The sequence below is a fragment of the Serinus canaria genome, chromosome 4A (assembly GCF_022539315.1).
Source record: "Serinus canaria isolate serCan28SL12 chromosome 4A, serCan2020, whole genome shotgun sequence".
NCBI lineage: Eukaryota > Metazoa > Chordata > Aves > Passeriformes > Fringillidae > Serinus > Serinus canaria.
In genome coordinates this window covers 16,625,694-16,650,226 of record NC_066318.1, presented here as the reverse complement: position 1 = coordinate 16,650,226, position 24,533 = coordinate 16,625,694, and the positions used below count along the sequence as shown (strand labels likewise).

General features: G+C 47.3%; 1 protein-coding gene across 1 annotated transcript in view; it reads left to right on the top strand.

Annotated features, from left to right (window-relative positions):
• The window catches only part of TRPC5 (transient receptor potential cation channel subfamily C member 5), a 67,698-nt gene that overhangs the window by 2,875 nt on the left and 40,290 nt on the right, over positions 1 to 24,533 (top strand). The window contains exon 2 of the mRNA XM_009090304.4: positions 14,393 to 14,914. Coding sequence (XP_009088552.1) covers positions 14,393 to 14,914 — 522 coding nt within the window. The remainder of the gene's footprint in view (positions 1 to 14,392; positions 14,915 to 24,533) is intronic.

Below are 24,533 nucleotides of genomic sequence, written 5' to 3'. Positions count from 1 at the left end.
CAGTAGTAACAAAAAAATCGCACCTCATAGGAAGGTTTCTGTCTGGCTGTGAAATTTGTAAGATGCTATCACTGCACTTCTTGCATATTAGGTTCAGTATAATCTAATTATTAAATGTACAGAGGGTTCAGTTTGCCTGCACAGACCTGTGTGGGGACAGCTTCTTGGCTCGTGTGTGGCAGCCTGTGCCACCAGGGACTGGCTGTCTCTGCTGCTCTCTGGGCAGAGGTGCAGGGGCAGCATCCCCTGACTGCTCTGTGTTGAGTGTTCCTTCACCTGAACCTGGGCTCTGGGAGAACCTGCTGGCTCCATTTCCTGCTGCCTGCCTCCCAGCAGGTTATTTGCCTCTCTCCCTGAGCCTGGTGTCTCTCTGGGCATGAAGAGCTGTTCCTATTTGCGTCTGTTCACGTCAGCCCCGTTAATTGTTGCCTTTGCATCTCAAAAGCAGCTGAGCTGCATCATCCAGCATAATCCATTTCACGGGTGTGTATCTCCAGCCTTATCACCGTGCCACAATCCTGACAGCAACTCTTACAGCTGCCTCCTTCCAGCCTCTCCTGGAGCTGCAGTGGATGGATGTGGTTAGGAAAAGAGACCCCCAAAACAAGTGGGAAGCTCCCGGGCTGGACCTGCCAAGGCAGGTTCACTCAGCAGCCACAGAGGCTCCAAGAGGAGAGCTCCAGACCCGGCTCTAGAGCTGCCCGAGGGAAAGAGCTCTCCTTTTCCACCTGCAGGATGACCTTTTCAGGGAGCAGGAGTTGAAAACCTTTCAAACACACCTAGTGACCTTTGCTGCGCTCCTTATGTAAGAGAGTCAGGGTCTCGATGATGCTGTAAGGCCCGGGGGGAGGGAGGGATGGATGAAGGGGTTGGGCGGCGCAGGGGCTGGGATCCTGTTATTAAGTGGATTTTTCTGAGTCATTATTGTGCAAACCTTTGCCAGCCTGCTGTTTGAGCGCCATTTCCTGCGAATGCGGTGACAATGGCAGGGGTAAGTCACCGGCAGTAACTATAACAACCCGCGCTGCAGCCGGGGCTCGGCGCGGCAGCAAATTGCTCTGTTTACATGGGGAGAGGCACCTGGCTCCAGAGGATGCTGCGGAGCGCAGCAGAGAGCAGCGCTGATGTGCTCCAGCAGATGGGCTTCTCTTTAGGTTTGTCTCCTACCGAGGCTTGCGGGCTATTTTAAGATCTTTGCACTTCTCATCAAATCCGTGCTGCCCAGTGCAGACAACAAGGAATGGTGTGGCCAGCGCAGCAGGGAGGTCATTCTGCCCCTGGCTGTCCCTGGCTGTCCCAGGAACAGGGAGGTCATTGTGCCCCTGTCCCTGTCCCTGCTGAGGGCACACCCTGAGTGCTGTGCCCAGCTCTGGCCCCTCAGCTTGGGAAGGACCTTGGGACACTGAGCACATCCAGAGGGGACAGCGAGGCTGGAGAGGGGCTGGGAACACAAACCCTGAGGGAGCTGGGGGTGCTCAGCCTGGAGAAAAGGAGACTCAGGGGTGCCCCCATCACTCTCACAGCTCCTGAAAGGTGCCTGTGCTCAGCTGGGGCTGGGCACTTCCTCCAGGGACTGACAGAACCCAAGGACACAGCCTCCAGCTGTGCCAAGGGAAATACAGGTTGGTTAGCAGGGAAAAGTTTTTTCCAGAAAGGTGATGAAGTTCTGGAATGTTCTGCCCGGGGAGGTGGTGGAGTCCCCATTCCTGGGTGTGTTTAACAAAGCCTGGATGTGGCACTGGGGGCCAGGGTTTGCCTGAGGGGTTGGGGCTGGGCTGGACTCGATGATCTTGAAGGTCTCTTCCAACCCAGGGTTTCTGGGAATTCTGTGAACTGTGAGCTGTGGTTTGGGGTGCTGAGCTGTGACTGCTGGTGGAGCTGGGGAGGAGGCTTCACCAGTTACAGGCAGGATAATGCTAATGAACTTACAGCTGTTCTGGAAGATGCTGTTGGCTGTGGGAGATTGGGGGTCAGTGAGAAAGTCATCGTGGTGTACCCATGGGAAGAGCACAGAGATGTTCTGGTGTGCTTCACTCCCAGCAGAGAGTAAAGCCTAGGCTTGAACCCATCTTCCTCTTCAGTAACCAGAGAGCTTCCCTAATTTTGTGATTTTTACAGGTTAATTTATAATTTCCAAGGGTTGCGTAATTTACTCCAATTACTCCTCGAAGCTTTTCATAAACCATAGATCTCTTTGACCAGTCACACAGCTGGTAACTTAAACCATAGCATAGCTTGTTTTTTCCCAAGCTCATGGCAGGCATTTGGAAATCAAGCAACCTATTCATGAATATTTAGAGGAACAACAAAACAAACTAATATCCCTGGAACCTGGAGGGTTTGCAAGTGTTGCTTTTCCTGCAGAGGATTGTAGTCAGCAAACATGCATTTTTCAGGAAATAAAAGTGAGCCTAGTCTGGTGCTGTGATTGTTATTGTTTGATTTTCTGGGCAGTGCAGAGGCAGATGTTGTACTGCATAGGGGCAGAGGAGGAATATTGGTGTACTTGGCATGGCAATCCATCCCGAGTGATGAGTGTCATGTTATTTAAATAAGGCAACAAACCACTGAAGAACCATCAGGAAGGGCAGGGATAGGTTTGAAATAGCCAAACTGAGCACCTGCAGATGCAGCATTGACTTTGGGCCAGGCTTTTCTCTTTGGGGGTGGAAATGTTAACATGCAGAGTTGTCTGTGCATGGGACAGGTCCAGTAAATGCAGTGGCAAAACGAGGCAGTAGGCACACAGCAAAAACAGAGATCTGGCTGGCATCCTGTGGAGTTGAAATTAACAGGGAACTTTGAATTATTGGGTTTTTTTCCTTAATTCAGAACTACTGGATGAGCAAGAGAATGTGTATGAAGCCTGTTGAATGAATTCTCCTTCCCTGTAAAATCTTCTGTCTCTCAGCCTATTTGATTTTTTTGAGTTTTGCTGGTTTTTGGTGGTGTTTTTTTTTTCCCCTAAAAGTGCTATCAGATGGTTATTTTTGCTATACAAACATCAATACAGTGAATTTTGCTTTCAGCCAAGCTGGAGGCTGCACCTAACCTTCTCCAGCAAAGAGCAGGAAATTCGTGTCTGAAAACTTCCATTTCCCCTGCATTTGATTCACCCTCAATTCACCAGTAATAGCTGTATTTCCTGACACTTGGAAACCTGTTGAAATCAGTACAAATTTTCCAGGTGAGGCGTTCAGGGGCCCGTTTTTTGGAGCTGCTGGTGTGAATTGTGTGTGTGGTGGTGGCAGCAGCCCCCTGAAGGTGCGTCAGAGCTCTCAGATCTCGCCTGCCTCTCTGCCCTCCTGCTGGGGCTGTGCTTGCAGCACACCACACACGGTCCCTGCTGCCTGCTGAGCCCTCCTCCCTTCTTTGAGGAGCTGTAATCAGTCATGAATTACTCCAGGTCCACCAGCACCTCCACGGTGGCTGTTTTCTTCACAGCCATCAGAGCTGACATCAGCTGTTTGCAGGAGGAGGGGACCAGCATCTCTCTGCTCTCTGGCAAGCTTAGCAATTTGCTCTCGTGGCAGATGGCTCCAAATGAAGCTGGTTCACAGATGGGACTACAAATGCAATCCCTCAATAATGAGAGTAAAAAGAAAAAAAGGGATCTCAGGGTTTGTGGCTGTGATTGGGTTTGTTCTGATGGTCCAAAGGCCTTCTGAATCGATGCCATCCATATGTATTCCAAAAGGAGTTTGCAGGTACAGCCTCTGGAAGAGGATGGCTGGGAAGAGGAAGCTATGGAGAATAAAAGGCAAGTTTTCAGTCTTAGTTGCTAATCATCAGATTGGTACAAGATTGCTGCACTGGATAGTGTTAGTGAACCTAAAATTTGACCTCAAAAATCCTCTTTTAGGTGAGCTGATGAGTGAAAATCCCCCTTAATCTTTGTTCAGATCCCACAGATGAACAGCCCAGAGAGAGCCTTTTGTGAAACAGAAAATAAGGGTTGCATTAAACCATTTTATTCTTGCCCAAGTCTAATAACTTTCTTGAGACAATGTGATTTAGCCTAATTTCCCTACTGACACAGGGTTTTTGTCCCGTGTGCAGAAAGCGGTGTCAAGTTTAGCCCTTAACACTGACAGCCCTTGGTTTTAGACTTGCTGGTAGAAGCTCATTGCCAGCCCTGGGCCACCACTGATGGCACCATTTAAGTCAAAAGAAGCAGTTCAGTTCTCAAAAATCTCACAGTATAAAATCTAGATTTTGCAGGCAGTGGGGAAGAGGAGAGGTTTAGGAGCAGGCACCTGGATGAAGGGATTCTGTGGCACTTCTGGATGGTGGCTGTGGAGCACTGGAACCCAGAGGGGAACAGGCTGATGGGTGTGACTCAAACCAGTCATTTCCACGTTAACAGGAGGGTCCAAAGTGAAAAGGGAAGTCAGAACCTGGTTAGAAACACTCCTGGGCAAGAGGAGGTTCTGAAGAATAGAACCAGTGAAGAAAAATATGGCCACAAGTTCTCAGTGTGGGAATATTTGAAAGGAACAATAAGGAAGAAGGATCATGTCTGAAAACAGAGAAGCAGCTTCAAAGCCTAATGGCTCCATTAGCACCCAAGCTTTTCATTATTTATATTGATGCAGTAATAATTCACAGTTATAGTTAACATGCCTTTGACACTGGTGGCTGCCTTCAAAATGAATTCCATCTAATTAAACTAAACAACAGAGGAATCAAAGATCACTTCAGCTAATGATTACATTTAACTGTGAAATTCTTTCCTCCCTCCCCATTGCCTCAGTCCCCAGATAATCTTAAATCCAGATGAAAAAGAACTGGGTGAAACATCTCCTGCACTCAGGAGATGAAGGCAGTGACAGGTACCAGATTTCTGACAGTGGCAGTAAGGCACTGGCTCCTTCTCCTGGGCCAGCATAAACTCTGTCATTATTTCCTAGGATGCTGGTGGGGGCCAAGCCAAGAACTGCATCACAGCGTGCACAAACATGCCATGCTTGTAATTGAACACACAGACAGGTGAGAAGTCAGGAGTTATCCAAGATGCTTCCCAGAGAATTGTCTTTACTGATCTGTAAGAGGGTTCTTAGCACTTGCCTGCTCTGGGCACACTGTAAAGTGAATTTTCACTCAGGTGTGATGGGTTCTCAGCATTCAGCTGGGTGGATGAACTGTTGTAGGGCAAAAAACCCAATCCTGTTTGTGCTGCTGCACAAGTGAACTTCTGGGCTCTCTGTGGCTGTGTTGATCAAGGAGCTTAATTTCAAAAAGCCATTTTATCTACCCAGCATCCAGGGATGTGCCTACTGCACCCACCTCCCTTTGCTCCTAAGCCCCCATTAGAGCATCCCCTGACATCACCCAGCTCGTGTTTGCCTCTGGTCTGTGTGAACCCCCAAACCCAGGGATATGACACTTCTGTTTAGATTCCCTGGTACAGATTTGTGGGAGACTCTTCCTGGTGCAATAGTTATAACAGATTTTTTTTCCAAGAGAAGCTTTTCTCTGTGGGAAGAGTGAATGTCACAAATTACAGGCTCCTGCAAAACAAAGCTCTGGGATCTATAAAGATCTGTGAAGAACTGCAGGGCAGCTGAGCAGGAGTCCCTCAGCCTTACCTGGCTGTTGAGTAGAGCTGTGCTGGGCTGGCAAAGTCACATTTATGGCTTGTTTATCCCTGTAGGAGCAGTATTTTGCTATCCTATGGCAAAATACAGCCTGGTGGGGCAGCACTTTGGTGGCAAGTGGTGGTGGAATATCAAAGAGGCATTGCCTGGGAGCAGTATTTCTTGTCTCTGAGTTGCTGCCGTGAGGGAATGCTGTGATCCAAGGTCTTTGCTCTGTCATTGCCTTGGGAGGATGCTGGAAAGCTGCTGAGAGGCTCAGGGCCATGTGAATTGTTGGTGTTTAGTTCATGGCAGTGAGAGAGGGCTGGTGTGCTCCTTAGGCAGGAGAGGATGAGGCAGTGCCAGGCTCTGCAGCATCAGGGGCACAGCATTACCTGGAGGCTTTTGACTTCCTAGCACTGGGGATGTCAGGGGGAATCACTGACAGAGTGGGAATAAAGGAAGATCTCAACCACACAGATTTTTTTTCTCTCTTGTGCAAGCCCCTACCACCTGTCTGGGTTGTCATTTCTTTGCTGTTGCAAACTCTGGGGTCTTTTCAGATGCCACAGCATTGGTTGGTAAAACAGCAGTGCCAGTGATGCCTTGTGAGGGTTGCCCTGGAACAGAGACTGGACAGAGAATAAAGCAGGGATTTATTAAAGGATCTCCTCCATGGATCCACCTTGGGCAGCAGCAGAGCCCAGCCAAGGCTGCACCCAAGATGAACCAAAATGGCCCCAAAATGCACGGCCGGGCACGGGGTTTCTCCCTGGGATCAGCTCTGCTCCATTCCCACCTTGCAGTTCATTGTCCAATTCCAGCCCCAGCCCATCCAGTCCCATCCTTGTTTTTCTCTCTCCAGCCCACGGGGTTTGTGCTCTTGGGCTGAGATTTGGCTCATTTGTCCTTGGTCCCAGCTGGAGCAGGAATTGTTTTGTCTCCCTGCTCTGTGCACAGAGCTCACCATCCCATAATATGAAGCCCAGACCCACACACCAAAGCAGCACAGAACCTGAAAAATATGAAAGTTAAACCTGAGGCATCAGCAAAAGCACAGCTTGGTAGTCAGAATGGGGAATGATGAACCTCCTGGTCTGTGAGCATCAGGATTTGTGCTCTGTGCAGCATCAGGCAGCGCTGGGCTGGTGCCAGGTGCAGTAACTCACTCCTCTCCCTGACACTGTCTCATGATCCAATCTGATTTCATTTTTTTTTTTCCTAAAGGAATGTGATTGAATATGAATGCAACCCAAGGAAAAAGCCCTCCCTCTTCAAGCCCTGTCAGCAACACATTACCTCACCTAAACTTAATGAAACCTCTCTCATCCACGCAAGGTGATAAATGACAGGAAGAAAGGATGTTTTATGTACAAGGATGATATAAAAGGCTGCAGATAGCATGATTATTAACCTATATTAGCACATCTTGTCCTTGTTACCACTAAGAATAGATAATACAGAGTCCAAGAAAAATGAATCAGAAAGCTGGACAGCTCTCCTTCCCAGAATAAAGCCTGAAAAATATTAGAAAAATAGTAACTGTAATGAAATAAAGATTACCTTGAAGACAGAGCCTGTAGATTTCCAGATAGCCATGGGCTGTCTTTGTTTCACTTGTGTTTGGGGTCAGGGGAAAGCTTATCCATAAAATGAAAAGATATCTCGTGCAGCAATATTCCAAGGTTTTTAGAGTACTTAAGAAATTTATAGGACTGGATGAAGCAAGCTCTTTGATAAAATTAGTTTCAAAGCTTAAAAACAGCATTAAAAATAAAAAGTAAACCCTAGTAACTTTTACTCAGAACAGCTGCTCCTATCACAAAGTAACTCTTAAAATGGTAATGAAGAAAGGTGGGAAAACCCAAACAAACAGCATTTTGTGTTTCCAAATGAGGGGGGAAAAGCCCCCAACCACCAGGAATAAGCCAGCTAGTCTGCCTGTCCAGTCTTGAGGAGATCATTCAGTTCACTCCCATGCCAGGAATTCTGGACTGTACCTGTGTTGGTGTCTCAGGGAAAGCTCCAGCAAGCAGCCAGGGAATCTCTGCATTTTGGGAAGATCCAGAATATTGCATTTTTGGTAGACCCATAACAGGCTGTCAGCCAGGGCTCCACGTCACTTGGGCCACTTCAGCAGCTTCATTATTGTCTGGGTTTGTGACAGTCCTGGACTTTGTGCCGTGTTTGTTCTGCCTGGAGAAGTGTCCCCACTCAGTGAGCCCCAGACCATGCAGGGTATGATGGAGCCATGGTTCCCTGGAGATAACATCACACAATGTGTGATAAATCAGGGTAAAATATGTGATAAATTAGGACTGCAGCAGGCTTGTAAAACATTCCTGCACAGAGGAGAAGCCATGGCCAGGAGAGGCTGCAGCTCCTCGAGGCACAGCACCCACAGGCACTCCCAGCCCATCTCCCTGCTGGAGCCAGTGGCTCTGAAGTGCATCAGGGCACGGGAATTTGGAGCAAAGTGAGCTCAGGTTGCACTCCAGCTCAGCACAAGAGGTTCAAACACGAGGTAACTCTCGGCAGTGTCCTCCTGTGACTCGCAGTCAGCCACAGTGACTGCACTCTTCATTCCTTCATCATCAAGTGCCTCATCTCATCTCATCTCATCTCATCTCCTGCTCACGTGGGAGAGAGAGGAGAGGGCTCAGGAGAGAGACACAGAGAGAGACACAGAGACACAGAGAGAGACACACACTCAGAGACACACAGACACACAGAGAGACAGAGAGAGAGAGACACACACACACAAAGACACACACAGAGACACACACAGACACAGAGAGGCACAGAGAGACACACAGACACAGAGAGAGACACACACAGAGACACACAGAGACAGACACACACACACAAACACAGACAGATACACACACACACAGACACACAGAGACAGACAGATACACAGACACAGACACACACACACAGACACACACACACAGACACAGACACACAGACACACAGATACACAGAGACACACAGATACACAGACACACACACACAGACACACACACACACAGACACAGACACACACACAGAGACAGACACAGACACAGACACACACACACACACACACACACACAGACACAGACACACACACAGACACAGACACAGACACACACACAGACACACACACACACACACACACACACACACACAGACACACAGATACACAGACACACACACAGACACACACACACACACAGACACAGACACACACACAGACACACAGACACACAGACACACAGAGACAGACACACAGATACACACAGACACACACACAGACACAGACACACACACAGACACACACACACACACACAGACACAGACACACACACAGACACACAGACACACAGACACACAGAGACAGACACACAGATACACACAGACACACACACAGACACAGACACACACACAGACACACACACACACACACACACACACACAGACACAGACACACACACAGACACAGACACACACACAGACACACACACAGACACACAGACACACACACACACACATATCACCAGCCAGGGGCTGTGTACAAATCACAAACAGGACAGGACTGCTCTGGAACGTGCCTTGAGCTGTTTGATTTTCCAGCATCACTCTCATTCCATGGTTATGACAATGGGAAGATGCCAGCAGCTCACATCCCCAGCAGCAGACCAAGAACTCAATGTTAAAACTCACTTTAAAACTTTTTTGACCAATCACACCAAGCAGAAGCACACTGACAGTGGTTCCATCCAACCACTCTAAGCACAGGTACCTTTGGTTAAACAATGCTTATTTCAAATCCAACACCTCTTGTGAGCCTTCAAACACAATGCACAGAGCTCCACTGTTAAGCTCAGAACTCCCTAATATCTCACTAGATAAACTTTTCTGTAGCTTAGGGAGTTATTCTAGACAAGCATTAATACACAGACCATTGTTCTATTTGTCCTTACTTTTCTACTTTTTACATAATTTTTCTCCTGCCTTATTTTATGGCCACTGCTTAGCTCTAATCCCAGTTCTGCTGTCTCTGAGGCCTGCCTTTTGCATCTTTCTCAAAACCCTCTGATTTTATGGATTCCCCCCCCCCCCACACAGACACACACAGAGAGGGGGCTCTGGCTGCAGGAACTTGCCCCTGCAAGGCCATTAAAATGCATATTTCCAAAATCCTTTCCTCCTGAAGGCTCCCCTCCGAGTCCCTCTTGTTTTTCAATCCCCAGCAGAAGTTTTTGTGTGGCATCAGCCACAAATGGTGACATCTTCTGACAGCCTCCCTGGCTGTGCTGCACTGCTGCACACACGGCTGAGCACGGGCTCTGATGCAGTTCTGCCTCTCTCGAGGGCCCTGGGTTTCAGTTCAGCTCTGAGAACCAATCCCTTGGGCCTTCCTCCATTCTTAAACACATGGATAAGGAGCCAAATTAAAACTGGAAGAATCTAGAGCAGCTCTATCAGTATTTTACTTCTGTTTACTGGTTGTGGAGAAGGATATTTGGTTATGCAGATGTCACAGATTTACTTTTTCACATTCTTTCATGCATTACGTTAATTAACAATTATTAGCAGTTCTGTGACTCTGTAGCATGCCTTTTTTAAATTCAGAGATACCTATTTTAGTGTTAATGTGCACCATCTGGTAACCCTGTATCAGCATTTGGCTTGCTGCAAGGCACTAAAAGGCACTAATTGTCACTGTTCTGTGTCAGTCTGAGGAGCAGAGATTGTATTTGGCTTTACAGGCACATTTCTAAGTCACTGAGGAGATTTTTAGACCAGGAAGAGCCTTTTCTTCAGCTGGATAATCTGGGACAGCTGTACAGGAACCACTGGAACACTTCAATACCAGCAGGGTTTGGCCATAAGCACATCTACAGTGTGTGCCATATTCACAAGGACTGTGAATAACCAGTACAAAATCCCTTAAAGTACATTTTTAGGTAGCACTTTGTGTTGTTCATTGCATTTCATTAACCAAATGATAACATTTCAGTCAATGAATTGCTCTTGAGAGAAAAAACCACAAACTCCCTATTAATATAAACCCTGGCATCACTCTGGTACCAGACATCTCGGGTTAAGATGCTGAATTGGTGAAGCCCACATCACTGAATCACCTAAAATAAATTTATTCAGCCATGTACCCCCTTCCCAGGGTCCCACATAAGGTTGCTTCCAGTGCCTAAAGAGAGCTCCCAAGAAAGCTGGATTATATTTGTAGCTTTCCAGTGAGGCTTGCACAAGTTCATGTTGGCAATGAGAAAGTCTTCTATAAAACACAGCTGAGTCAGAAAGTTATACAAGCTGAAAATAATGCAGATTAATGCATTTACAGATTAGTGTATTTACAGTTTATCATGGTTATACTTACAATTTATTGCACTGATCCAGGGGAGATGCTGGTTTATGAAATGCAGATGGCTTGAAAACAGGGCAGTTCCAAATGTTACAGGTAAAAGCACTGGGAGTTATTTACAGACAAAGTATTATTATCCATAAAGGGCAAAAGGTACATTTCCATTTGTCTGTTAGTTGGGCTGAGGAGAATGTTTTTGAGCTGCATCTCCTCAGTTTTCCCATTTATTGCAGCGTGGTTCACATTGCTGAGCAGTCTTGGAGCACTTCAGGGTTGCTTTTACACAGCACTAAACCAGAGGAGGTGCTCCAGGGACAGATACCAAACTAGATTAAATTCAGAGTAAAACTCCTACAAGACCTACAGCAAGGCCACCAGATCTTCAGTGCCAGCTTCTTTCTTTTTTTTCCCCCCTTCTGCAGTTTAATTCCTCTTACACTGCACTCCTGACTGAGAGCAGAGATTCCTGCTCTCCTTCTATCCTGAGCTCCTTTCCAGCAGTGCACTATTTTGCTGGAAAACTTATTTTTCCATTCAGAGGAGAGCTTAGCTGTACTGAACAGTGCTTTCATGGGAGCTAATCCTTCTCCTTTAATGAATTAAGCTTGTTTCTTCACCCTCCTTTTCAAATAAAGGGGATTTTTCACTGGCTGCAGCATCTTTCAGAGCAGCAGTGGTACAGGGGTAGGAAGGACCTTATGAGGATTAAATCTAGGCAGATGATAACAAGCATTCAGTCACTTGTTGCCAACAGAGGCATTAATTTCTCAAATGAAAAGAGCCAAGATGAAATGCAGACGAGGTGTTTGCTCCTGTGCAGGTGGTGGCACTGAGGTTCTGAAGGACTGAAGGGGCCAGCAGCTGGTGTCAGGTGAGGAGGTTAATGGAAAAGAATTTTGTTTTTCAGGTCACTTTATGAAAGTAGCCCTGGAAGAGCTCAGCAGAGCCCTTGGGGGAGAATAAATTATTCCTCTTCTGCTTCCATCACTGCAGGTTAGCCCAAGACACAGGAGAAGGTGATCTAAACATGAACTCAGCTGGGCAGAGCGTCACAGGAGGAACACCAGGGACAGAACACAGCCCTGCAGCAAAGGCTTTGCACAGCCACAGCTTTAAAACAGATAGTTTATGATGCAGGTTGTCAAAAAACACTGTGTGAGAAGACAGCAAAAATGTTTATCCCAAGACAGGCAATTTTGGGCCAATCCATGGCCCTTGGGTCAGGCAGACACAGAAGAGAGCTGCAGCAGCCCCTGGTCACACTGTCCCTCTTCTGTGCTGTGCTGGTTTGCTTTGCTGCTCAGAAATAACTCCAGCTCCTGGACCCTTGCACTGCTCTGCTCCTCAGAGCCTCTGGGTCCCTGCACCACCTTTATCCCTTAATTTAAAGGGATTTCCTGTGAGGTGCCCAGGAGAGCACACCTTCCCTACCACTGCTCCAGTCCTCACGAAGCAGTGCTCTGATCTGGGGGTGAGGGCTTGTGATCCCAGCCAGAGATCACTTCATTCCATCCCAAACCATTCCAAGTGCCCCAGATCCATATTTAGCCAGCTCTGGAGCAGACAGGATTAGCACTGTCCCCACCTGTAACATCACTACCTTCCCCTCCAGTGCCCATTTCATATTCTGAGCAACATGAATTCCTCATCTGTGTAAAGCTGAAAATCCTTCTCGCAGCCCTGGGTACAATAACTTCCATACAGAAAAACAAGATTAAACTTGACAGTAATAGAAGTGATAGAGGAGGAAAAGTGTTCTTCCTTTGAGGCACAGGCTCTGAACACAGCAGCCAGTCACTGATTGAAAAAGGGCAGGAAGAAAGATAAATGCAGTTATAGTCAAGCATCAGGTCTTAAAAAAAAAAAAGCTTCTAAGAAAGAGAAGAAAAGAAAACCCCACACCTTTCTCTTGACATTTAAGAAGCTACCTAAACAAGCTAAGCAAAGGGAAAGGAAGAGAGAGCAGGACCTTACACAGAGAGCTGCTTTCAGCCATTTGTTACTGGATACCTTGAAATACACTTATCCAACCCTGCCAAGAGCCACCAAGCCCTCCGTGACCCCCAGCAAATCCTCAGGACTGCTTTCTCTCCCTCCTGCCTCTCTGGGCACCAGCCTGCTTAGCAAACCTGCGTGCCTGCAGGTTGCCAGGGGTTTAACTCCTCATGTGCCACATCCAGGGGAGCAGATTTGTTCCCTGAAATGCCTGCAGGTCCTGTGACTGACCCTGCCCCTCAGGGTGTCAGCGCCTTTGGGAGCGTGTTGTGTGCTGTCACACTGTTACATGTAAGGATTTATTGATCAGCTTTGGCTCTTTAGTGCTCTGCAGGCTCTCAGCTCCCAGGAAACAGATTCCAGGGCTGGAGGTCTCACCACCAGCCTTAGGTGTGTCCTGCAGAGGGGTTTCTTACCTCCCACTCCTCCCTCACTGCTTTGCCCCTGGATTTAGGCAGGCTGAGGAACATTTCCTGCCATGAGGACTCCTTGGCAGCACCTCCAAGGCATCTTTGATATTTGCAAGGGGAGCAGACCCCCTGTTCCCCCAGCCCAGCTGTGCCCCCTGGAGCAGCAGGATGTGCTGGGCAGGAGAGGTGGGCACGGGGAGAGCAGTGTTGGGCACTGATTAACACACAACAAAGAGAGCTGCCTGCCTGCAAATGGGAACACACTGGGTGCTTGCATGTAACAGCACTCCCAGCTAATTTTACACTCTGCATATAGTAATAAGACGCAACAGGGTGTGCATTAAGCTCATCCTTTGAGAAGTGCAGTAGTGGCTGGATAATGCACACCCTGGAGTGGCTTATTTGTAGTGGACTATGGCTCATTAATTTTACATTTAATTTTTTTCAAATCCTACAAGTCTATTCTGAGGGCAGTTAAGTAATGTATCCTTACACTGGAAAATATTTCAAATAAAAACAGTAGGCAAAAGTGGAGAAGAGTTTTGCCCAGCTGCAGACCAGGGTTTGGTGTGTGCAGGACCTGCTTTGAGCAGGTTCTTGGCCTGCTGATGCAGATATATAGTGCAATAATGGTAGTTATGGAAATCCATTCAGTGTTCACTCTTCTCTAGGCTTTTCTTTCTTTTTGTCTAATTACCTGGGCCTTTTTTCTTCCTTTTTTTCCCCCCTCTTTTTTTTCCATTTGGTGTATGAGCCCATACCCCTTTCAGACCAGATTCACATTTGGACGGGGATGGGACTGACTTTCACACCAGACTGGGAAGGAGTGGTCAGGAGGCAGATTTGCAGGATTTGGGGGGGAAATGGTTTTGCCAGAATAGCAGTGTGTGGCTAAGCCTGCCTACAGCAGCATTTACAGCACAGAGGGTGCCACAAAACCCATTTGTTATGATGTCACTCCCAAAGTATGAATGAGGGGCTTCTAAATCCCGCTGCTCCACGTGAGATGTGACTTTTCCCTGGTGGCTTATCCCTCCATGCAGGTTCCAACACTGATGATGGACACCCAGTTTTCAGAGTTCACCCCAGACATCACCCCCATCATGCTGGCGGCTCACACCAACAACTACGAGATCATCAAGCTGCTGGTCCAAAGACGGGTGACGATCCCACGGCCGCACCAGATCCGGTGCAACTGTGTGGAGTGTGTCTCCAGCTCCGAGGTGGACAGCCTGAGGCACTCCAGGTCGAGGCTGAACATCTACAAAGCCTTAGCCAGCCCTTCGTTGATTGCCTTATCGAGCGAGGATCCCATCCTGACCGCCTTCCGCCTGGGCTGGGAGCTGAAGGAGCTGAGCAAGGTGGAAAACGAGTTCAAGGCTGAGTATGAAGAGCTGTCACAGCAGTGCAAGCGTTTTGCTAAGGACCTTTTGGACCAAGCCCGGAGCTCCCGGGAGCTGGAGATCATCCTCAACCACAGGGATGATCAGAGCGAGGAGCTGGACCCCCAGAAGTGTCACGATTTGGCAAAGCTAAAGGTAGCAATAAAGTATCACCAGAAAGAGGTAAGAGTCACCTCAATGGGAAGGGATTGGGTGGAAGAATTCATTTCTCGAGTTGCTGTGGGTTTATGCAGTGCTGGCTCTCAGGGGGGATTTTTGATGTGCACAGGGATTGGTCACAAACCAGGAGGCTCAGGGCACCTTGGTGACAGCGTGAATCTGATGGCAATTGAGGGTAGCAGGACTGTGACTTGCTGCAGTAGGCTGTGGCTTCTACAGCACCAATAATTTCTGTCTCAAAGCCACTTGAATCCCACCTCATGGTGCCCCTGCAAAGAGCAGCCTTCAGACATGGCCAGCTCTGCTCGCCCTGAAAGCTTTTCCCAGGGGCTGCTTTTGTACAGGAACCCAAAGCTAGAAGGGGCTGCCTGGCTCCTGAAGACTGGCTCCCTCGTGGAGTGCAGGAAATAATACAGCACACAATTCACTTCCTGCAGCCACCAAGCACTTCCAGGCACCCATTCAGCTCCAACTCGAAAGGGCCAGAGATGTGACAGCAGCTAAAGAGAGCAGGAGTGGCTGGGAGCACTCCCAGAGTCCCAGGTCTCCAAGTCACCAGCTGTCTTGTGAAAACACTGAAGTGGTGCAACTATGTCTTCACACCTGTGACACCTCTTGATCCTCAGTCCTAGACCCATCTCTGTTTTAGGAACTTGGAAGCAATTCCCAGAAATTCAAACTCCTGCCCCAAGTTCCAGAGAGGGAAGCCACACTTCAGCTAAAGGGCACATAGCCTTTCAGAAGCCCTCAGATCCACAGATTTATGAGTTGATTCAATAAAGGCCACAAACCCCAGGAGAATGCTGGCAGCAGTTTCATTAGCTGGCTCTGGATTTCCTTTCTCTTTCCAAATCCAGGCAGAATTTGGGAGATGATTTATTGCTGTTGGCCAGCGGTGTTCCAGCTTATCTGAAGGAAGAATTTGGTTGCTTGGTGGAGGAACTGAATTTCAATGTGCATTACACTCCTCTGTGTCTGCAGGGTCCCCTGAGTGGCAGAAGATCCTGCCACATTCCTCTTTTCACTGCCTTCCCCACGTCCAGCACTGCCCCAGCCTGGTGTGATCCATTTCACCTCCCTGAAGGACTGAGAGGTGGAAGTTGCAATTTCCTTTCGTGTTGTGCCCCCAGTGCCAGCCCCTCGATGCACCAAGCTAGAGCCAAAGCCTCAGACTTCCTGGGATCCAGCACTTGGCAGCTCCCTGCTCTTGCTGGGCTGCTCTGGGGGAATGTCAGCTCGCTGGTGTCATGTCAGGTTGTTTTTTGCTCTGTGACAGGGTTGGGTAACACCACAAGTGCTCTAGGGAATGGACAAGTGGTGGAGGGTTACTCTGGAGGAGGGCAGCCCAGGTAATCAGGTGAATGTTCATTGGATCTGAGGAGGAGCAGAGATTCTGCTTCTGGTTTTGCATGGCCTGGCAGGCACCATCTCCAGGTCAGCCCAGCCCTGCTGTGTGCAGGTCCCACAGTGTCACTGGTGACATCCAGGTGTGAGTCTGTGCCTGCTCTTGTCCTGTGCTCACACTCAGGAGCTGCAGGTCTGGAGCAGTTCACTGTGTTTGAAACGTGGTGCTGAACAGTGCTGGAGCTTTTTTAATTTTAAATTTTTTAATCGTTGCCTGCTTTCTTGACAGCTTTTATCTTTTTTTTTTTTTAGGCGTATTTGACTGAATTCCAAGCATATGGCCAAATTCCATGTTTTGTGACATATTCATGACAGTTCCAGCCTAAAAATGATAGCAAACACGCTCTGTGTTGCCAGCTCGAGTCAGTGCTGTTTTCAGGTGGAATACTGGTGGGCAGGGGCAGAGTGAATGAGGCTGAGGAAGCAGCTGCTGAGCCCTGCCTTCCCACCTGGTTATTCACAAACCCCTGGAGCATCCTGCAGGGTGGCTGGGGTTTTCTTACCAGAACAATCAGGCCATCTTAGCGTGGCAATTAACACAACACAAAACATCAAGCGAGATGCAAACATCCTTGCCAGCTTCTGAAAAAATGAGTAGGAACCTTTGCCAGGGAGACACTGAGAAATGTTTGTTCATCCTGACTGAAGAGTATCAGACCGGGAGGATTTCTGTGGGGACAGGAAGGGAAAGAGAAGCGAGTTTGGTTTTCATGAAAGAAGGTTGTGCAGAGAAAAACATCAGACTTTTAAAAGTAGATCATCTTGTTCTGGTGAAGCTTTTCATGTCTTAACATTAAATGGGATTGGCTTGGCTTGGCTTGGCTTGGCTTGTATTGGATTGGATTGGATTGGGTTGGGTTGGGTTGGGTTGGATTGGATTGGATTGGATTGGATTGGATTGGATTGGATTGGATTGGATTGGTTTGGGTTGGGTTGGGTTGGGTTGGGTTGGGTTGGATTGGACTGGACTGGACTGGATTGGACTGGACTGGACTGGACTGGACTGGACTGGATTGGACTGGAGGACTGGACTGGACTGTGGACTGGACCGGATGGATTGGACCGGACCGGATTGGACTGGACTGGACTGGACTGGACTGGATTGGACTGGACTGGACTGGACTGGACCGGACCGGACCGGATTGGACTGGACTGGACTGGACTGGACTGGATTGGATTGGATTGGATTGGACTGGACTGGACTGGACTGGACTGGACTGGACTGGATTGGATTGGACTGGACTGGACTGGACTGGACTGGATTGGATTGGATTGGACTGGACTGGACTGGATTGGACTGGATGGACTGGACTGGACTGGACTGGATTGGATTGGACTGGACTGGACTGGACTGGACTGGACTGGACTGGATTGGATTGGACTGGACTGGATTGGACTGGACTGGATTGGATTGGACTGGACTGGACTGGACTTGGATTGGACTGGACTGGACTGGATTGGATTGGACTGGACTGGACTGGATTGGACTGGACTGGACTGGACTGGACTGGATTGGATTGGACTGGACTGGACTGGACTGGACTGGATTGGATTGGATTGGCTGGAGAAGGTTTTTACACCTGAACATTGACGAAGATAAAAGTCAGATCTCTGGTAGCCTAAGAGAAGAATCCAGCGTGGGCTTTGGGTATTTTCTGGGGTGTCAATTGTTACTGCAGTTTTTAGTTCTCTGTGTTCTGCATGAAGAATGTGTAATTTCATAGTGATTTCAGACAAATTTCCTGCAGCTTTTTTTCTTTTTGATTTAAAGGAAGCTGAACCTGAAAATTTCTCCCCAAAATATGGAATGATTCCATTTCAGCTTAATCAGGCAGATAAGGTCAGCTTCAAGATTCTTCTCAGAGAAGCTGTCAAGGGGAGATGGGTGAAGAGATTGTAGGGTTTGTCTTTACAAAGGCTAGAAAAATCTCCCATTATGTTTTGTTGGGGATTTTTTTCCCCAAAACCCCCCTTGGAATGTAGAAATTTTGATTATTCCCAAACATGACACGTGCTAAATATTTTATAAAGTGAGAAATGCGTTGCTCATGAGGAATATGACTGCTCTCCTTTGGACAAGGGCCAAAACAATGGAGAATAAATTTGTTGCTTTTCCTGTTTGTTTTTAATAAGCCCGTAAATCCTAGAAGGTAAATTTCTGTTTACACAGAAGGGGAAAAAAAAATCAATTACACGGGAAAGATTAAAATGTGCCCTAAGGTAGCTTTGTAGTGTATTTTATGGCAGTAAATGGTAAAAACATGCTGTGCAATGTTCTCAAGCTCCCTCTCCCTTCTCATGTGAAGTGTAGAATGGCTGTGTGCTCACTTTCAACTCCCTGTGATCATTTCTCTAGGAAATGGGAAGGACTTAATAGTTGTGCTCTCTGATTGCATGGCAGTCACAAAATCTGGGGAAAAAATGAGGACAGCACAAAACACCGTGGAACACGATGAGTTAGGCCCAGCACAGACACATCAGTTCTCTCAGTCCACTGGTAAAGCAATTATTTTCCAGGGATTGCAGTAATTAAGGTCTAAGAGACCAGCAGGCTTTTCATAAATGTTCGGTAGTGTGTGGCATTTGTCTTCATATTGTGTCTTTTCTAGTTCTTTTATTCATGACTATTTTTGGAAGGAGAAAGGGTACTGAGGGCCTAATAGGAAAAGACACAGCTCAGCTGTTGAGGATCAGTCTTTACTGTGCTTTCCTGGCACCAAATTAGCTCTACATTTGTTAATTTGATTGCATTTCTAAGAAAAGGTAGGGAAAAGTCATCTCTTAGGATCTTGCCAGTCTTGTAGAGCACAGTTGTGTATTCAGGGTGTGTGGCTGGTTTAGGGAATCAGAGCAGAGGCAGCAGGCAGAGAAAATTTTGATGTCCTTAAAGTTTTTTTTTCCTTTGCCAATAATGTAAAACATCCACAGTGTAGCAGTGAGTCAGGTCTAAAAGGGCAGAGTTCTGCTCATATTTAACGTTCTGCTGAGCCTCAAGAGCAGCAATACACATTCAGCTTATTCCTGCTCTCCTGCTCTCCATCACAGGTCATTCCCATCTCCAAAACAAAGTGAAACATCACAGGTGTGGGGGTTTTAATGCGTTTTTCTGGTGCTGGCAAATAGCTGGGCAGGTTTAGATTATGTGTCTGCACAATGCAAGGCACTCAGAAAAAACCCATTATTTTATCTATGACTCCACTGCTTAGCACTTCCACAGAATTAGATCAAAGGAGTGCGCAGAGAAATTCCTTCTCAAAAACCCTTAACCCCCATATCTCCTCCTCACCGTCCTCTAATCAATGGCAGGAAAGGACAGAAGCAGAATTGTTTGCTTTTCCAATTCAAACCCAGTGCTCTTTGCCGTTTTTCTCTGAAGGATGAAGCTTCGACAGCTTCAGTCCTTTTTTTATTTTTTTTCCCAGGACATTTACATAGACAAGCACCTCCTGAGATGCAGTTCTGAAGTGAATGAATAATCACTCCTGCCATGCCGCATATTTTTCCGCTGTGTCTTGACTCTTGTCAGCTGTGTGGCTGCAGTCAGAAGCACAGCATCCCTCTCCAGGGAGCATGCATAAACCTGGGAAATTTCTGAGGGCACTTCACTTAGTGTATAAAAAGGGCTTATGAAAATATCAGAGAGGCATGAAGAATGAAGTGTGAGGTCTGTGAAAATCAAAGCTCCTCGCCTGCGCCTTGTTTACCCAGTTTGAAAGCCATTCAGGTATCCTGATGGATGGTCACAGGTCTTTCTTTGCTTGCAGGCAAAGCTCAGTTATTCTCCTGTGGGTTTGTCTGTTTTCTTGCCATACTGCCTGGAGGAATAATGATAGAGGGCTGAATATTTGTATTGTGCTCTTTAAAGGCACAATGAAAAGTCTTGCTTGAGCCTGCACAGCTCAGAAGAGTGATAAAGAGGCTTTTACTTCCAGATTTCTAGAAGGAAATCAGGTCGTGAAAAGATCTTTATTAGGAGTAGCTGAGGGAAGCAGAGCTGCTCCCTGTGGAAGCTTTTCTGGGTTTCTGGATCTGGAACACTGATTTTCCTTGGTGTGTTCCATGGTGAGGACGGTGTGGTCCGTCCTGTGCCACAAACCCGAACGTAAGTTTGGGATTTCAAAAGCACTGAGTGGCCAAATGTGACCGTCCCTTTTCCAACAGCCATCCTCTCATTTGTTCACTGCTGTCTGCAGCAGTGTTCCCATCTGGTGTGTGAGCAGTGGCCTGTGCTAAATGAAGCTGTTTTCTCCCAAACTCCATCCCAGCAGCACTTGACCACCTTGGAAAATCTCGTGTGAATGCGGCACCAACTGAGCTGTTATCAGCAGCCTCAGAGGCAGGATTTGGGGTGGCAGGAGGGGAGATTTGTCTATATTTGCACCCTTAAAAGAGCCATCCCTGCTGGTCACTGGTGGTGCATGACTCAGAGCCCCTCCTCTACGGGCTTGTGCAGTTGCCAGGTCTCTTTGTTCAGTTTGGGAAATTGTCACAGAAGTTTAGCCTGTACGGCTGAATCGTCGCGTTACAGAAATCAGGACAAGTGGCACTTAAATCTTATAACTCCTCTCTGAACTTGGAAGAAAAAAATCATATTCAGAGGGCTGATGGTTCAGTGGTCTGACACAGTGGGCTGGGATGTTTATTGAGGGAGCAGCATGATTTGGTACATCGTTCACGTAACGCCGAAACGTTCTCGCTTGATGAAGGTTAGCCACATATTGCAGCTGTCACGGAACAGAGCTGCAGAAATCTGTCTTTTGACAGCAAAATCATCTCTGACTAATCCTGTCATGCACCAATTTGAAAAAGCACCCTAAGACTGGTATGTAGGTCAAGGACAAGGACTCGGATTGCATTATGGGGATGTGTAGCGGGCAGAAAATGCCAGGTTCATTCTTTAAGTCATTTTTGGTGTCTTGTGCCTCTTACTTAATGATCTCCTGGACAAAGATGGGAAATATGTTGAAAGCTAAAGAGGTTGCCACTGTTTTAACAGCATTCAAGAGTGATTTAGTGAGTTTGACAGTTCCCCAAACTTCATGTTTGCCATCAGTCTCCTTGCCAGCCGGAGAAGAGGCTTGGGAAGCCAAAGCCAAAGTACAGGACATGATTGATGGGCTTTCTATAGACAGCAGGAACTGGAGAGGACAAGTGATGCCTGGTGTGTGGTAACAGCCAAGTGTTCAGTGTGCCCACATCTGAAGGGCTGAAGTGTATTTAGAGTCAGCTTTATGTCAGTGGAGAAGAGCAAATCATTTATTTTGTACTTTGAGTGACACTCTGAAGTAATCAGCTCTGGGGGAAAACTGTGGGCATGGATTCTCTCATTTGGATTTCGAAGTGACCATTGTTATTTACCTGATTTCTGGGAATTTCAGCTTCACTCCTGTGAAGTGAAGCGAGTTATGAGGGCTTAGAGAAGCAAGTTATGAGGCTCCTTTCAGAAGAGAACTGCCACTGCACCCTCCTCTCACCTCATGTACAAATCAGGTCCATCACCATCTCAGTGGTGACAGTTCTCAGTCACCATCTCACAGGTGGCTCCAGGAGAAGTGAGATGAATAGATGGGTTTGTCATGACACCCCCCAGACCGAGCTCTTGTGCAGACTGACATTTAAAAGCTGTGACTGCAGTTTTTGTTCTTATTCTCCCCAAACCCCAGCTGGCTGAGCAAACTTCCCTCAGCAAAGTGCATGTTCTGCCAGGGTGGTACAACCCAGGAGCAGGGGCAGCCTCTGGGGGCTCCCAGGGAGGAGAGAAGTGTTTGTGGTGTGCTCCTCTGCTCTTTTGTGGATGTTGGAGTAAATTTACTCATTCAGGAGAAGGTAAGGCAGAAAGGAAAAGGAATCCAAAATTACACAGTTTCATTGTAAGTGTGTCTCAGGTCAGAAAGGAAGCAAAGGAAAACAAATTTTGGGACTTTTTATTAACACTCATCGTGTGAAATAAGTATGTATTTTAAAAGACTCGTAAATGGCTTTTAAAATTTTCCTGTTTGCTTTACTTTTCACTCATTTAATGTAAATGTTAGTAATTCACTAGAGAATGAGCCCAGCCTTTTACTTAAAAGTCAATACCTTCCCTACTTCTGCTCTAGCCCCTGAGAGCCCCCAGTATTCACTGCCAAAATCTGTAACTCCTGAAGTGCTGCCTGAAAGAGCACTCAGGAAATGCTGGTAGATTTGTTTCTAAACACTTCCTAGTGCTTTTCCAGTGCTTCTTTGTCTGATTTCCCCTGTTCAGCTCTTGGGACCCAGGGATGTGTTGGAATTAACTCTCTGTGGGCTGTGTTGCTCCTATTCAGCACTTCAGCACTCTGCCTTTGGAAAGCCAGCCCAGAGCATCTTTGTCAGAGAGCTGTATCCTGGGCTGTTTGCTGGGATCCATCCCTCAGGAATTTATTTATCAGCTGTAGCTGTCTGCTTGAATAAACACTGGGAAGTTGAGGTGCTCTTGTTCCCCAGGGAACCTGTTCTCCAGGAGCAGCCTTCAGCACCTTGCCTTGGTTCGGGGCAGAATTAATGCACCTGAATCCTGCTGACACAGGCCACAGATACAAACCTACAGCCAAACACACATTGAAGCACTCAGGGTAGAGATGGATTTAATTTTAAGCTTAAAGACTTTATAATTGCTTCTTCCATGGGTTGGTATGCAGGATTTGCAAGCATCTGTCTTTGTCCTAGGATATGTGGGACCTTTTAATTTAAATGTTGAAGCCAATCCAACTTGAAGGTGTTAAACCCATGAATTTAGATGGAACAGTGGCAGGGTTTTAGAGGTCATTCACTTTCCTTTTGTCAGCATTCACCTCACTGCTGAATTTCCAATTGCTGCCACTTCAGCTGAGTTCATGTCTGCTACCACCAGAGAGATCTATTATGGATAGGAGACCTTTAGCTGAGATTCATGTGTCATCATAATTTGAAATATTTTAAGAACAGATTAAACTAAATTCCTGTCTAATTTGAGGCCATATGTTCATCTGTGGAGGATCTGGAGTTTGTTTTATTCACCAGCTGAGGGTTTGAGCAGTTTGGGTAGCACCTGCTTTTCTTGAAGGGCTGGTCCAGCTCAGCTGTGTGATCTCCTTCGTGGCAGGAATGCTGCCATTTGGATTTTCATCAGTGCTTCACTGCTGCTACTCACAGCTGTGGTTTTGATAGGATATTCATCCTGCAAAAAAACTCTTATGTCTTGGAAGTGTCTGATGAGGAATGTTGAGTTGTGTAGTCCCTTTCCCCCACATTACACAGCCCCCCCCTCCAAATACTTTGTCTCATTTCTCTTTATTTTTTTCTCTTTCCTCTTGCAGAAAGTACTTAATTAACAGGATGAACAGCCATTAGGTGTTTACCCTCTGCAGCTCACACTTCGGCAGCAGAATGTAAATAACTTTGCAGTCATTAACAAGGTTGAACTTTAAAAGAAATGTGCTACAAAAGAGGGTTTTCTTATTCATCTCACTGTTTGCCACACTGCAAACTTGAGCAGGCATTTCCTCTCTGGAATATGTGGTCTCACCGGGCTCACTGGCTCTCTGCTGCAGGCATCAAATCAGGCCACACAGAGTTCCTCTCTCCTGTCTGGGCTAATTTAGAAATGAGGCTCTTTGACTGTTGCCCACTGGAATATCCCTGAAGAGCAATCAGCCTGCTGCAACCACCACGTTTCCATTCTTCCTCAGAAGGTCTTGTTCTTGGGAAAAACAGGGGCAGAGGGCTTGGTGTGACCCTGGAAGTGTGTGGTGCTGCTTGAGTGGAGAATGGCAGTGGCATTTCTCCTTCTCCTGGGAGGCAGGGATTCACAGGGAATCTGCATTCCTCACAGACCTCTCTGAGACACGCTGCTGCATCAGACACTGCTCACAGGCTGCAAAGTCTAGCTCTGTTCTGAAGAAATCTGCTTTTGCAAAGCCTGAGTAGCTTTACTTGTGGAGGGCAGCAGCATGCAGTGTACCTGGCAGGTCTGAGATGCTCTGGGCTGCGGGGATGTTGGTGAGCTCTGACCTTGGAGAGGAACCAGAGGTAATTTCGTGGCTCCCAGGCCGTGTTTGGCTCTCAGTGGTGACCTCTGTGGGAGCTGCTGGAGCTGACTGATAGAAGAACTGGGTCCTGCTGATGAAGACAGAGCTCTGCAGTTCCAAATTAGTGGTTATTCATCTATGAAGAGGATTCGCCCTCGCCATCCGCAGCGAGAGCAGCGACAAGAACTCCA